This window comes from Mustela putorius, unplaced genomic scaffold, assembly GCF_011764305.1.
Source record: "Mustela putorius furo isolate JIRA1106 unplaced genomic scaffold, ASM1176430v1.1 tig00537227_pilon_pilon_pilon, whole genome shotgun sequence".
In the NCBI taxonomy this organism is placed as follows: Eukaryota; Metazoa; Chordata; class Mammalia; order Carnivora; family Mustelidae; genus Mustela; species Mustela putorius.
This window is the reverse complement of record NW_025422368.1, coordinates 2,825,430-2,838,096: the sequence shown is the minus strand read 5'-3', so window position 1 is coordinate 2,838,096 and position 12,667 is coordinate 2,825,430. Positions and strand designations below refer to the sequence as shown.

The following is a 12,667-nucleotide window of genomic DNA, read 5'->3' as shown; positions in this document are numbered from 1 at the left end:
TGTACGATTTCTGTTTGTTAATCTCCCATCTGGTCATAATGCTGAACTCACTATTTCAGTATTTTGTCAGTCAATTCTCTTTCTTCATGAATGATCATATGAAAATAGTGAGACTTTTCAGTGGCCAGGAGCTCCATACAATATTAGCTTTGATGGTAAACATTCCTGTCTTATTCCTATTTTTGATAGAAATGCTTCAAATAATTTCCTGTAAAGCATAATTTGCTCGGGGAGGGGAGAAGCTGAAATATAAATGAAAAACGAAGAGGAAGTATTTTAAACACATATGACAAATAAAAAGTTAATATAACTTAGAGAAGATGCAATAGAAGTTGCTCCACTCCACTATTGGTGATGCAAATTTAAATGATGAAATCACTATTTTTCTTTTTTTTTTTTCTTAAGATTTCATTTATTTATTTGCCAGAGAAAGAGATCACAAGTAGGCAGAGAAGCAGGCAGAGAGAGGTGGGGAAGCAGGCTCCCCACTGGGTAGGGAGCCCAAAGCGGGGCTCAATCCCAGGACCCTGAGACCATGACCTGAGCCAAAGGCAGAGGCTTAACCCACTGAGCCACCCAGGCACCCCAACTATTTTTCATCTATCAAATTGGCAACCACACTAAAAATTCACAGTATCCAGTATTGCTATGCCATAGGAAATGGGGGCATTCATACATGGTTCTGAGTGAGCACATAAATTGTAACAAACTGAAATTCAATTTCACAGAATTAAGATTTAAAACACACAGGGGAAAAAATAAAAATTAAAAAATTTAAAAAAATAAAACACACAGGGGCTCAGGTCAATTTCCCAAGGTCCTGGGATCAAGCCCCACCTGGCTTTTCCCTCTCCCTCGGCCACTCCCCCTGCTTGTGCTGTCTCTCTCTCAAATAAATAAAATCTTTTTAAAAATGTGCTACGGGCGCCTGGGTGGCTCAGTGGGTTAAGCCGCTGCCTTCCGCTCAGGTCATGGTCCCAGGGTCCTGGGATCGAGTACCATATCTGGCTCTCTGCTCAGCAGGGAGCCTGCTTCCCTCTCTCTCTCTCTGCCTGCCTCTCTGTCTACTTGTGATCTCTGTCTGTCAAATAAATAAATAAAATCTTTTAATAAATAAATAAATAAAAATAAAATAAAATAAAAAATGTGCTAAATGCACATACTCTATCTACAAATCTATAAGTGCAAAAGGATTAACTGTATGAAGATGTTCTTTATGGCACTGTTTATAAAACAAATAATGGAACTAACTAAATGCCCATCAGGATGAGTCTAGACAAATCAAAGCACAAATATAAGTTAGAATATTATGCAACAATTGTTAAAATGTTAAAGAACTTAGATATCTACAATGTTAACACAGTGTCCACCACTCTAGGTGCTCAATAAATATACTCTGGATGAAAAAAAAATTGTATGAACATAGAAAAAACCCCTTAAAGTATATTTGCCAAATGGATAAAAGTGACTATCTTCAGGAGCACAGGATAGTAGAAAACAGACAGTTAACATTTTTGCCTTTTCTTCTTATGTGTGTGTGGACTTGGCAAATTAAGTATGAGCGGGCGCCTGGGTGGCTCAGGATTAGGCCGCTGCCTTCGGCTCCGGTCATGATCTCAGGGTCCTGGGATGAAGCCCCACATTGGGCTCTCTGCAGGAAGCCTGCTTCCCCCTCTCTCTCTGCCTGCCTCTCTACCTACTTATGATCTCTCTCTCTCAGTGTAAAGAAAAACAAACAAACAAACAAACAAAAAACATTAAATATGAGCGAATTTTTTTTTTCTAAAGACTTCTTTCTGGGGCCCCGGGTGGCTCAGTGGGCTAAAGCCTCTGCCTTCGGTTCAGGTCATGATCTCAGGGTCCTGGAATCGAGGGGAGCCTGCTTCCCTTCCTCTCTCTCTGCTGCCTCTCTGCCTACTTGTGATCTCTGTCAAATAAATGCAAATCTTTAAAAAAAAAAAAAAAAGGTTCTTTCTGATGACATATCTCTATTTTTTATCTCAATTTTATCATGAGTCTAAGAGCACAAAGATTTGCTGTCAACGGCTCAAAACATGAAGTGCTCAAGGAAATGAAGCCCATGTACAAAGTGTAGTTGGGAATTCCTCTCTTTCATAAATAAGTATTTTTCTTTTGGCATCTCAATTAATTCTCCTAAACTCACATCCTAGCAGCACCTACAGCAGAAGCTGAGATTAAAATGGATTAACATTTCCATCCACTAAGAACACTTGGCATAGTCCATCTTTAGCGGGACCTCTCCCTAATAGCTCAAGCTGGGAGATTATAAAGAAAAGTTCAAGTTTCCATCTTCTTAACGCCAGATCCAAGGGCCACCCTCTATGACTTAGTCTCCAATGAAACTCGTCTTCTACTGAGGGGAGTCCTATGGCTTCTTTCAGGCGAGGAGGCCAATGTTAGACACTGGAAGGTCTGAAATGAAGGGGTAAGCGGTATAAGTCAACCAGACTGGCCTCGGCACACGCCCAGACTGAGTGTACACGGCCGAAGCATGCAAAGAAAATTAACTCTTCTCCCAGGAACCGGGCGGCCCCAGAATCTTCAGGGCTGGGTCTGATAGAAAACTCAGATAAAGAGGACCTTCGTTGAGTTACGTGAAAAGACTGAGTACCAACTACTCATGCTCTACTTGGGGCTGCAGGCTCAGATGGACACGGGGACGTACGCGAGGAAAAGAAACTGATGGCGTTTTTTCAAGGAGCCTCAAACAGCCCACTATCGAAAGAACGCAACGCACGTCACTTCACAATCTCTGTTCCTGCCCTCAGCCAAGATGGCCGCCGGGGCGCGCCCTACCACGGCGCACGCGTCGTGCCGCCGGCCCGCCCCCTTCCCGTCCTTCCGCGCGCCGGTACCGCCCACTCACCAGCTGCACAACCACCCCCCCCAACCCTCCCAGCGTCCTCAGCCTCACCCCCTTTCTGGCTGCTCCCGCCGGTCCAGGCTCCGAGCCCGGAAGTGGATATTGCGGCTCGGCTGAGAGGACGAGGGGGAGGGGGAAGTGCTTCCGGGGAAACGGGCCCCGGGTTGGTGTTTGTAAACTTGCCTCGGTCCCGGCAGGGCAGCGGCGGCCACGGGGCTGGCACGGTGTGCTAGGGCCTGGAGGAGGCGCCGCGCGGTCTGGGAGACCGCGGGAGGCCGCGCCTGGCAGGTAGGAGCACGCCTCGGAGCGCAGCGTCGTCCGGGCAGGCGGCGGCGCCTCAGCAGCTCACAGGCCGTGGGGCGCCGCGCGGGAAGGGGGAGGGGAAGGGAGGAGGGGCGCGTGGCGAAGGGAGGGGGCTCGCCGGGGAGAGGAAGGGGCCGCGCGCGCGCGCGCACCTCGCTCGCTCCGCCCGGCGGAGAGGGGCTTGCTTGGCGGGGACGCGGGCGCGAGCACGCACCTAGCGCGCTTCTCGGGGCTCTCCTCCGGCTCGGTGCGGCGGGGCGCTGCGGCTGGCTGGCTGGCTGGCTGGCTGGAGGAGGAGGAGGAGCAGGGAAGGAACACGGAGCGCCGGCCTCCGCCTGCCTGCCTTCTTCCGCAGCGAGTTTCCGTACCTTCGGGCGGACTCGGAGAATGCGCACGTGTGGGCCGGACCGGCGCACACTGCCAGTCCGGTTGCTGCCTTGCTACTCAAGCGATAGCCTCTGAGCTTTTCTCCACCCCAGTTCTGATCTCCTTAATAGAGGGCGAGCTTCGCGGCCCGGCCCACTCGGCACAAAAGCCCCGAAGGGCCTCCGCCCCCTTCTTCTATTCGTAAGATGGCAAATCCAAGCAGTTGGCCTATTGCAGTTCATCCATGAGAAGCCCCAGTTACTTTTACTCCTGTTGGCAGCTCGTCTTTGCCCTGGAGGCCAGTTTCTTCTCCTGACCTAGAAAGAAAACTCTGCTTAACTAATGTCCTCTTTCTGAGGTTCACAGAGAGCCGCCACGGTCACAAAAAAAAAAAAAAAAAAAAAAAAAAAAAAGGTCCAGCAGGTCGTATGGCCTGAGAATGTTGCACCTAACAGCCCCATCTCCTTTTCTGGTTTCAGGTTTCTGAAACAGATCGTGAACTTCAACAAGAGGATTCAGTTGGAAAACCAAGACTGGCAGACTTCTTCAGATCATAGGCAGGAGCCAGGCCGAGTCCAGGGATTCTTGGAACATCTATCTTCCCTTTGGAGGACACTAAGTTCTGTTTGAAGACAAAGGCAGTTCAATATGGCAGCAGGACTGAAAGGACACGAAGGAGTTGTTACAGTGATTTGGTGACAGTTCTTCAAACAACAGTGTCTTAGGAAAGGTGGATCAACAAACTCCTGAACTTTTGGGTTGCATTAAGTGAGAAATCAGCATGGCTCAGGTAAAAAGCTATAGAATCCTCCTCCTTCAAGATCACTGGGAAGCGTGTTTGCAGTTTCACTCTTGAATGCTGCCTTAGTCAACATATTGACCAGCCCAGTGAGCCAAGCTCTGTATTAAACACCAGGGGGAGATCTAGAGGAAGGAAAAGAGACAGGCCACAGCCCCTGCCTTCAGGGAGCTTCCAGTCAAATAAAGGAGGTAGGCCATTCTGCATCACAGGCACTGATGGGACATTTGCAAAACAACTACTCAGTTTACACTTGGTACATTAAGTGCTGAGGGGCATGAGGGAGTGAAGAGTCTGGTGAATGCTTCATTTGTTTTTTTCAACAGGAATTAATTGAACTCCTGTTACATGCAAGGCATTATGCTGGGGATACAAAGATGAATAAGATTATCCCCATCCCCAACAAGCTTCCAGGATAGTTGGGTTGGGGTCGGGGTAAATGGAGAGAAAGTCTGTTATTTATCTTTATGTACATAATACCTTGCATAGTGGTTGATTAGCAGCAGAGACTCAATGAAACTGTTGATTGAAGGAACATATAATAATAGAGGTATGTACGTGGCAGAGGAGAGAAGGGTACCTCTGCTTGGATGAACAAAAGCAGATGAAGCTTGAAGAATACATGGGATTTTCCTAGACGAACAGGCAGACAAGGCTTTCAGACAAGGAGAACTGGATGGGCAGAGGCTTAAAGGCATAGGAGAATGTGATGAGGTGTTAGAAGTACTGCATGTAGTTTGCTAGTTAAGGAGGAAAGGACTTAAATGGGTTAGGGGGACAGGGTAGGTAATGATAGAGGGAAGAGTTAGAGTAAGGGAGTTGTTTCTTAAGGATGTAAGAGTATAACCCAAGGGCCTTTTATGCCTCGCTAAGGAATCAGACTTTATTCTGTAGGGAATGGGAGCTCTCAGAAGAATGTTAAGTAGCAGAGTGGTGTCAGATCAGTGTATTTAGAAGGTAGTTGTCATTGTGAGGGGACAGGATTGGATTGGAGAGACAGGATGATCTGTTATATTGCTCTAAGTGTGGATAGCAAAGCTATGTGCAGGCATCCCTGGAGCTTCTCCCAGCTTTCTTCCAGGGACCTTCCTTACCAGTCTCACCAGGAGGGCAGTTTGATTATAGTATAATTGGCTTTCTTCCAGCTGCAGGCATAGCTTCCTCCTTTCCATGCAGATTAGGAGCCCTTTGGTTTCTTCTTCCTTTGTTTCCAACCCCCTTCACAGCATCATGTTCACTCTTGTTCTGAGAAACTGCCTTTCACTAATCACTAACTTTGTATTGGGTACCACTATGTATTTGTATCTTAGTTTTATTCTTGTCAGCCCTGTGAGAGTAGATACTCTTCGTAAACATTTTGCATTTAAGGAAACTGAGGCCTGAAAAGGTGGAGTAACTTGCCCACGATTATGCAGTGCAAACAGCAGATCTGAACTTTCCACCTCTAAACCTTTCAATGTCCAAAGTCCTTGAAGGAGAAAGGAAAGAAGGGGTCGCAGGTTATACTAAAAGGAACTTTTTTTAAAGAGAGTATTTTTAAAGATTTTATTTATTTATTTATTTGACAGATCACAAGTAGGCAGAGAGAGTGAGAGGAGGAAGCAGACTCCCTGCCGAGCAGAGAGCCCGATGTGGGGCTCGATCCCAGGACCCTGGGACCATGACCCGAGCCAAAGGCAGAGGCTTTACCCACTGAGCCTCCCAGGCACCCCGAGATAATTTTTAAAAGGAATTTTTTAAATAAATGACTTGTGGAAGTTTGCTGATGGACTATTTCTTTGAAGTGTTTCTTAATGTTTTTTCAGTAAAAAAATATCCTCTAGTGCTAGCCAAACAAAGTTAGTTTGAAGAATATAACCAGGAAAAGAGGAAATTTTAATCATTCCTTGTTTGAGCAGTTTTTAAACTACACATAGAGTAGAGAATGTGAAAACATATGGATTTGCACATAAATAAATGGCCTTGGAGGTCAAGAGAAAGCGATACTCAACCCTAAAATTCTTCCAAGTGATTTAATTTTTAGACCTGTTAAAATTGACAACACCTCGGGAATTTAAAATCTGAAGGGAGAAATAACCTAGTTTGCTGATAAGCATGTTTGTGGGACCTGAAATAATATGTATTTGGCACCAGTGATATCTGCCAATCATAGTGAGCTCTGAAGCTTCTGTTGAGAGAGGAAGAGGAGGAAAGTCTGCTAGAAATCTCCCATTTCAGTGGATCAGCAGGGCAGACCCTCATGCCCATTCACAAGGTCAAGTTGGTAACATGTCCTACCACACTGCTAATGACAAAAGTGTCAGTAATACTTGGTTATTCACTTGATTGGTATTTAAATGCTGAATAACAACAAGTAAATTGTTCTTGGTGAGGTGAGTTAGGGAGTACTCTTGAAGGAAACAGTTTCTCAAAGTAGAGAGGGACACTCCCTAGAGAAGCAGTTTGTGGCTGGGTGTGAAAGGTAGTTGTACAGAAGATGGCAGCCTGTTTCTGTCCTGCCCTGCCTGCCAGGTGACCTGACACCTCATCTCCTTTCAACTTAGGCAAGTCTCCTGGCTTGTGAAGGCCTAGCAGGTGTGAGTTTGGTTCCCACTGCAGCCAGCAAGAAGATGATGCTGAGCCAGATTGCCAGCAAGCAGGCCGAGAATGGAGAGCGGGCAGGTAGCCCTGATGTGCTGAGGTGCTCAAGTCAGGTACAGCGTTTGAGTCCATTGTGGCACCTGGGGGTCGGGTGGCCCAAGCTCTCTGCCAGGAGATGTCAAGCTTTAATTCCTCAGTGCATCTATTTAGGGAAGTGGGGAAAAGGGATCCAGCCGGGTAATGAGTGAATGTGGGTATTTTAGAGAGCTAAGGAAGGGCTTTTCTTTACCTATAACCCCTTAACACCATAGTACTTAGGAAATGGATGAGTACCTTCTCTAAACCTTTGGGGCAGGTGGTTACTGTTATTTAGAAGCTGTCTGCAAGCACAGCATTTGGTTTCCTGTCTTGTGTAGGGAGATAGACTGTGAGTTTAGCTTTGATTTATTTTAAAAGGGCCACCGAAAAGACAGCGATAAGTCCCGGAGTCGCAAAGATGATGACAGCTTGGCTGAGGCCTCTCATTCAAAGAAGACTGTTAAAAAGGCAGGTAATGGGGTAATCCCCGAACTGGTATCATTTGGTAATAGGATAATCCTTCTTTTCTTTTCATCTGTGATTCAACCTGGAGTTTTCCCTAGATGTTTTGGTCACTCGTAGCCAGTGAATGTATCACTCGGATTTCTTCCATAGACCATTTTGGTCTTTGATTTCTGCCCTCTCCGGAACATCCTTGGTAAAGGAAGGAGGGCCAGGGAGGGCATGGGATCCTGTGGGCAGGTAGACTTCCCTCAGGTCGCATTCAGAGGTGTTGGGTTTGATGGGGCATACAGCTTACCCATATCCACCTCCTTCCTCAGAGGGTCTCTTAAATCTAGGGAATGAGGGAGATGACAGCATCAGAAAAATTACTTTGTCCAGCAACTGGAAATTGACCTAGGGTAGGATGAGGACAAAAAGGAGACTGAGAGATAGCCTTATGACATGCCTGATTGTTGCCCCTAGGTGGTGGTAGTGGAACAAAATGGTTCTTTTCAAGTAAAGATTCCCAAAAATTTTATTTGCGAACACTGCTTTGGAGCCTTTAGGAGCAGTTACCACCTCAAGAGGCACATTCTTATTCATACTGGTAAGTCTTTTGCTCATATTCAGTAATCTGTAGTTTTGTGTGTGTGTGTGTGTGTGTGTGTGTGTGTAGCTCTTGTTGGGTTTGTTTAGAGGCCAACTATTAGAAGTAGAAAAAGAAGATAAGTGAGTTAGCTAGAGAAATTTTGTGGCTCTGTATCTAGTGTCAGTGAGATCAACAGCTTTGGGCACCCTTCCTCATTAGGTATCTGTACATGGCTAAAAATTAAAAATTTCTGGGAAAATACGAATGAAGTCCCTACCTTGTGAACCTCCTGATAATCAACTTCTCTCTCCACGTGGGCCAGGTGAAAAGCCATTTGAGTGTGATATATGTGATATGCGCTTCATCCAGAAGTACCACCTGGAGCGTCACAAGCGTGTACACAGTGGTGAAAAGCCCTACCAGTGTGAACGGTGTCATCAGGTAAGCTCATGTGTCCTCCGCCCACCCCGCACAACAAACTTCTCCTTCACCAAGAAGCAGGGCCCGCCCCCGTCACTTTCCTAACAAGGGGCCACATTGAATTCCTGGCCATGATAGAGTTAGTATGTCCAGGTGAGGTGTACCTCTCTGGCCTTATGCAGCTGTCTATGGGGAGGGGCCATGAAAATAATTGTATTAACAATAGCATTTTTCATGTACTTATTTCTGTGCAGAGTACTGTGAGAGCCTGTTTAACATAGATTATCTTTTTAATCCTCATGTTAATTCTATAAAGACCTGTGTTCTCATCATTTCACATATGGGGAAATTGAGATTCAAAGAGGTTAAGTTTCCTAAAGTCACAGCAGATTGAGGGTAGAGGCAGGATTCAGTCAAACTCAGAGCTGGTGCACCTGGAAGAAAGACCATCTCTGCCCCGGGGGCGGGGGTCCTTGTCTGATCTGATAAGAATGTTTGCTCCACCCTCTTACACTGAATCTCAAAACACTAGGATGGAAGCTCCATGAGGCAGAGATTTTGCCCCTCTGGTTCACCATTCTATCCTCAGCCCCAAGAACTGTACCTGCCTTGAGACAGACAATAAATATTGGATGAATGACACAGCCCTTCTGTGAGTAGGTACTTTAGCCCCATTACAGTTGAGTGTCCAGATTGAGTGCTGTTAGATACCATGTCTAAGGTTGCACAGCTGCTGAGTGCTAGAGCCAGGACTCCCAACTTCAGAGCCTGTGCTCTTAACCACTGTGAGCTCCTGCTGTCTGTGTACTTGCTGAGGGCATGTGGAACCGAATGCCTGCCTCCCACATAGGGACGGCAGAGCTAGCCAAAGGTAGCTGAGGTTCTCTCAACACTTAATCCTTCCTTTCTTCTCAGTGTTTTTCTCGGACAGATCGATTACTCAGACACAAACGGATGTGCCAAGGGTGCCAGTCCAAGACTTCCGACGGGCAGTTTTCTCTATAGGCGCAAGGGGCCCTGGGTGGTGGGAGTGATCAGAAGAATTTACCGAAGAGCGCACCCCCTCTGGTCTGATGGTCCCACCACCACCCCGTCTGTACCTGTCCCCCTCCTGGAGGAGTTGACCCAGGAGACCAGAAGAGTGCATCAGGGGACAGCGGCCTCAGAGCTTCAGCTCTGTAAATAATCTGAGACTATGAGTATCTCGGGGAAGTTCCTACAGCATTCCTGGGTAGGGAAGCTAGTCCCTGGACCCTTGGCTGAGGTTATAGGTGGGGACTGAAGGTACAGGACCAAGACTGGTGTGGCTCCCACAACCTTGGACTCCAGCTGGCAGCTGAAATGGAAAGGTTTGGGGAGAGGGATTTGTTTGCTTGTTCTGTTCTTGTTTTTGTTTATCCAAAAGCAATTTTAGCAGCTACACTGTGGATACAGGTAACATGGAGGCATAGAGCCCTGGTCAAAGCAGGGACTATGGCTGGTCCAGCCCTCCCCAAAATTGAGTTTTTAGTTGCAGTTGATCCTCAGTGTTCCACAGCCCTGCATCTCACCTTCTGTTTGAAGGAGAGTAGGATCAGGGATGGCAGCTGAGTTTACCTTGGTCTCCTTATACACTGTAAGGACAGAAGGAAGAATGGCGGGAGGAGCAGATAAGGGCTGGGTCCAACTAGAGTAGGCAGGTACCTCTTTCTTCCTCCAGGGAAGAGCAAGAGCTGTGCCCACAGCTGTTGCATTGGTCCAGGCCACCCTGGTACCTGTTGGGGTCAGCTCAAGTGCCTTGTGGAGGGAACTTGGGTGAGAGCGGCCCACAGAGCCCTTCCATGCCCTCTTTGGGCACTCGATCTTGGAGATAGTGTGTGGCTACCTCGCTGCCGTTGACTCCTGAGCCAGACAGAGGTGTTCAGCAGGTAGTCATGGATATCAAAGGGGGCTCTCTCTCCTTGTTCCCTCTTGGAACAACCCGAAACTAGTCCCAAGTTCAGCAACAACTGTTCAAGAAACAGAGGAGTTTGGTGTCCCCTGACATGACGGTTGAGCAGTGTGAGCTGCTCTCCCTGCCCAAGTCCTATCACTGTATTCAGGGAGAGGAGATAGGGGTGTGGCCTTCGGTCCCAAAGAATAAGATCTTCGTTTCCTTCTTAATGGCCATCCCTACCCAACAAAGAATTGGGGGAGGGGGGTGCTGCAGAGAAAGGACTGAGGAAGAAATCTATCATAGGTTTTATTCTTAATCATATTCTTTGCTCTTCTCTGCCCCAACACCACCACCCTACCCACCCTCAAAAAAGTGATCAGGGGTGTGTGTGTGTGCGTGCGCGTGTGAATGTGTTCATTCAAGTGTGTGCTTGTGTTTGTATGCTTGGAGATGGCATATTATTGAGCCAAACCCTTCTCTGGCCCTCTACTCAGGGGAGGATGAGCATGAAACAGCCCCCATCACCACCACCAAATCTGAGGGTGCTTGAGGTCCCAGCAGGAGCTGAGGAATTTGATTTAGGGGAGTGAAGTGCTTTGTTTTGGAGGGTTTTTTTTTTTATTGATTCAACAGGCTGGTTAGGGTGTTTAATCCAAGCCATAGCTTGTAAACATGAATTTTTAAGTGAAATAAAAAACCCTCTTTCTGCTATGGAAGGTCCTGGGGTTTGGTTGGCCCCCACTGTGGCCTGCCCTGACCTGTAGAGGGGAGTAATCATGGAATAATCATGGAGGCTTGGTGAACCTGACCACGCTGTCAGTGGGGCTCTAAGATGGCAACTCCAGGCAGTGTGACTTCATTTCCTAGAAAATGTAGGGAACAGCAGCAGAAAGCTCCTGGCTGTTACCTGAGGTGGGGGGAGGGGCTCTATACCTCGAAATGTGAGGATTTCAGGGAAAAAGAGAGGTATGGCACCCTTCAGATTTTCCCTGATGGCGCCTGAGATCCTTTGGAAGAGACACTGGGGAATGTGTTTGCCGCCTGTGCTCTTCTAGCTTTACGCTGGCACTTGCATTTGATACCGTCCAGAACCTAGGCTTCAGTCCTTGAAGCTGCCATGTGGTCCCCGCAAGCTGGGTATCTTCCCGTATATGAGTGAACCCCTTTCCTGTTAGAGGGCTCTGCTGGGGCCGGAATTTATCACTCACCTCTGGGAGTAGATTCTTGGAAGGAGGCAACATTTAACAAACTTCTCCCAGGAGACTTTTGAAAATAGGAGGCTTCATTCCCTGCCAGATGCAGCTAATCTGTTTAGGGGGTGGAATGTGTGTGGAGAGAATCCCTTGAGTGACCTCTCCCTTACATGTGCGGATGTGTGCTTAGGTCCCAGTGTGCCACGGCCCCCCCACAGCTTCAGTCTCCTACCAGGGTGGGTGAGAGGGAGTTTGTGCACAGGTGTGTAAAGAGCCATACCAGAAGCACCCCTGCCAAGGACTGGGTGTGGGGGCAACTCAGGAGCAGGGAGGTTTAGGTGTCCAGGTTTTGGGGCCAAGGATGTGTGAGGAGAGAGGAGCAAAGAGAAGAAAGGAGTAATTTAGCCTCCCAGAGGGCCCGGAAGTTCCACTTACACCCCAGGGAAAGCACAGAAGAAGAGCGCTACAGGGGCTCCTGGGCCCAAGGCCCCAGCCCTCCTCAGCTGGTGAGGTCTAGCACTGGACAGATGCCTCAGGTGCGTTTGGAGTGAAGGGAAAGGGAGCTAGGGCAGGCTCTCAGAGACCAGGACATGGAATTTGGGGACCTGGGAAAGAGTAGCACCAGTTCTTGGCGGGGGGGGGGGGCTTGTACTGGGCCCTACCAGCCCTGCCCTTGCCTGCACCCCAGCTCTTCTCCGTCCACCCCCAACAGCCTCTTTCATCACTTAGCTACTGATTGTGCCCTATGGCTTGACATTGGAGGGTTAAATGAGACGTGGGGTCCCACCACAACTTCTAACTCTCTCCCCAGACGCTCTTTGCCTCTGCTGCAGTCCTGAGGCTTTTATCTTAACAATCCCTCCCAACTCTTCCTCTCTGCCCTCTCCCTCCCTCCCTCTCTCTCTTTTTTTTTAATATACTTATTTTGCTATTGGGGGAGGGGAATATCAAATGAACAAGATCACTTTTAAATGGTAGTTTTTATAAGATGTTATAAACTTGTATCTTTTTACCATTAAAGTGCAGTGTATGTTCCTTCGTGATATATTTAGGATATTTAAATAAAAAGAAAATGGGGCTTTTCTACATACTATCT

The 12,667-nt window shown here is 47.6% G+C and overlaps 2 protein-coding genes across 10 annotated transcripts in view; one reads left to right on the top strand and one right to left on the bottom strand.

Annotated features, from left to right (window-relative positions):
* CSAD (cysteine sulfinic acid decarboxylase) overlaps positions 1-3,612 on the bottom strand; it is a 28,385-nt gene extending 24,773 nt beyond the window's left edge. The window contains exon 1 of one of the 6 annotated variants that reach the window (XM_013046899.2): positions 3,340-3,612. The gene's annotated coding sequence lies outside the window, so the exon portion shown is untranslated. Of the gene's footprint in view, positions 1-3,067; positions 3,194-3,339 lie in introns of those variants that run through there. The other 5 variants (XM_004774643.3, XM_013046900.2, XM_004774645.2 and 2 more) reach the window with 5 other exon arrangements.
* Positions 3,036-12,657, top strand: ZNF740 (zinc finger protein 740). Of its 4 annotated transcripts, none has more exons than XM_004774646.3 (7): positions 3,036-3,172; positions 4,033-4,343; positions 6,896-7,045; positions 7,389-7,478; positions 7,938-8,061; positions 8,366-8,484; positions 9,379-12,657. In XM_004774646.3, the coding sequence occupies exons 2-7, from the start codon at positions 4,335-4,337 to the stop codon at positions 9,466-9,468; spliced, it is 582 nt and encodes a 193-aa protein (XP_004774703.1). In that variant the 5' UTR covers positions 3,036-3,172; positions 4,033-4,334; the 3' UTR covers positions 9,469-12,657. The 4 variants fall into 4 exon arrangements, with proteins under 4 accessions (XP_004774703.1, XP_012902356.1, XP_004774704.1 ...); XM_013046902.2 differs by having other exon boundaries at positions 6,864-7,045; XM_004774647.3 differs by lacking the exon at positions 9,379-12,657 and adding an exon at positions 8,996-9,109.
* Positions 12,658-12,667: the final 10 nt, after the last annotated feature.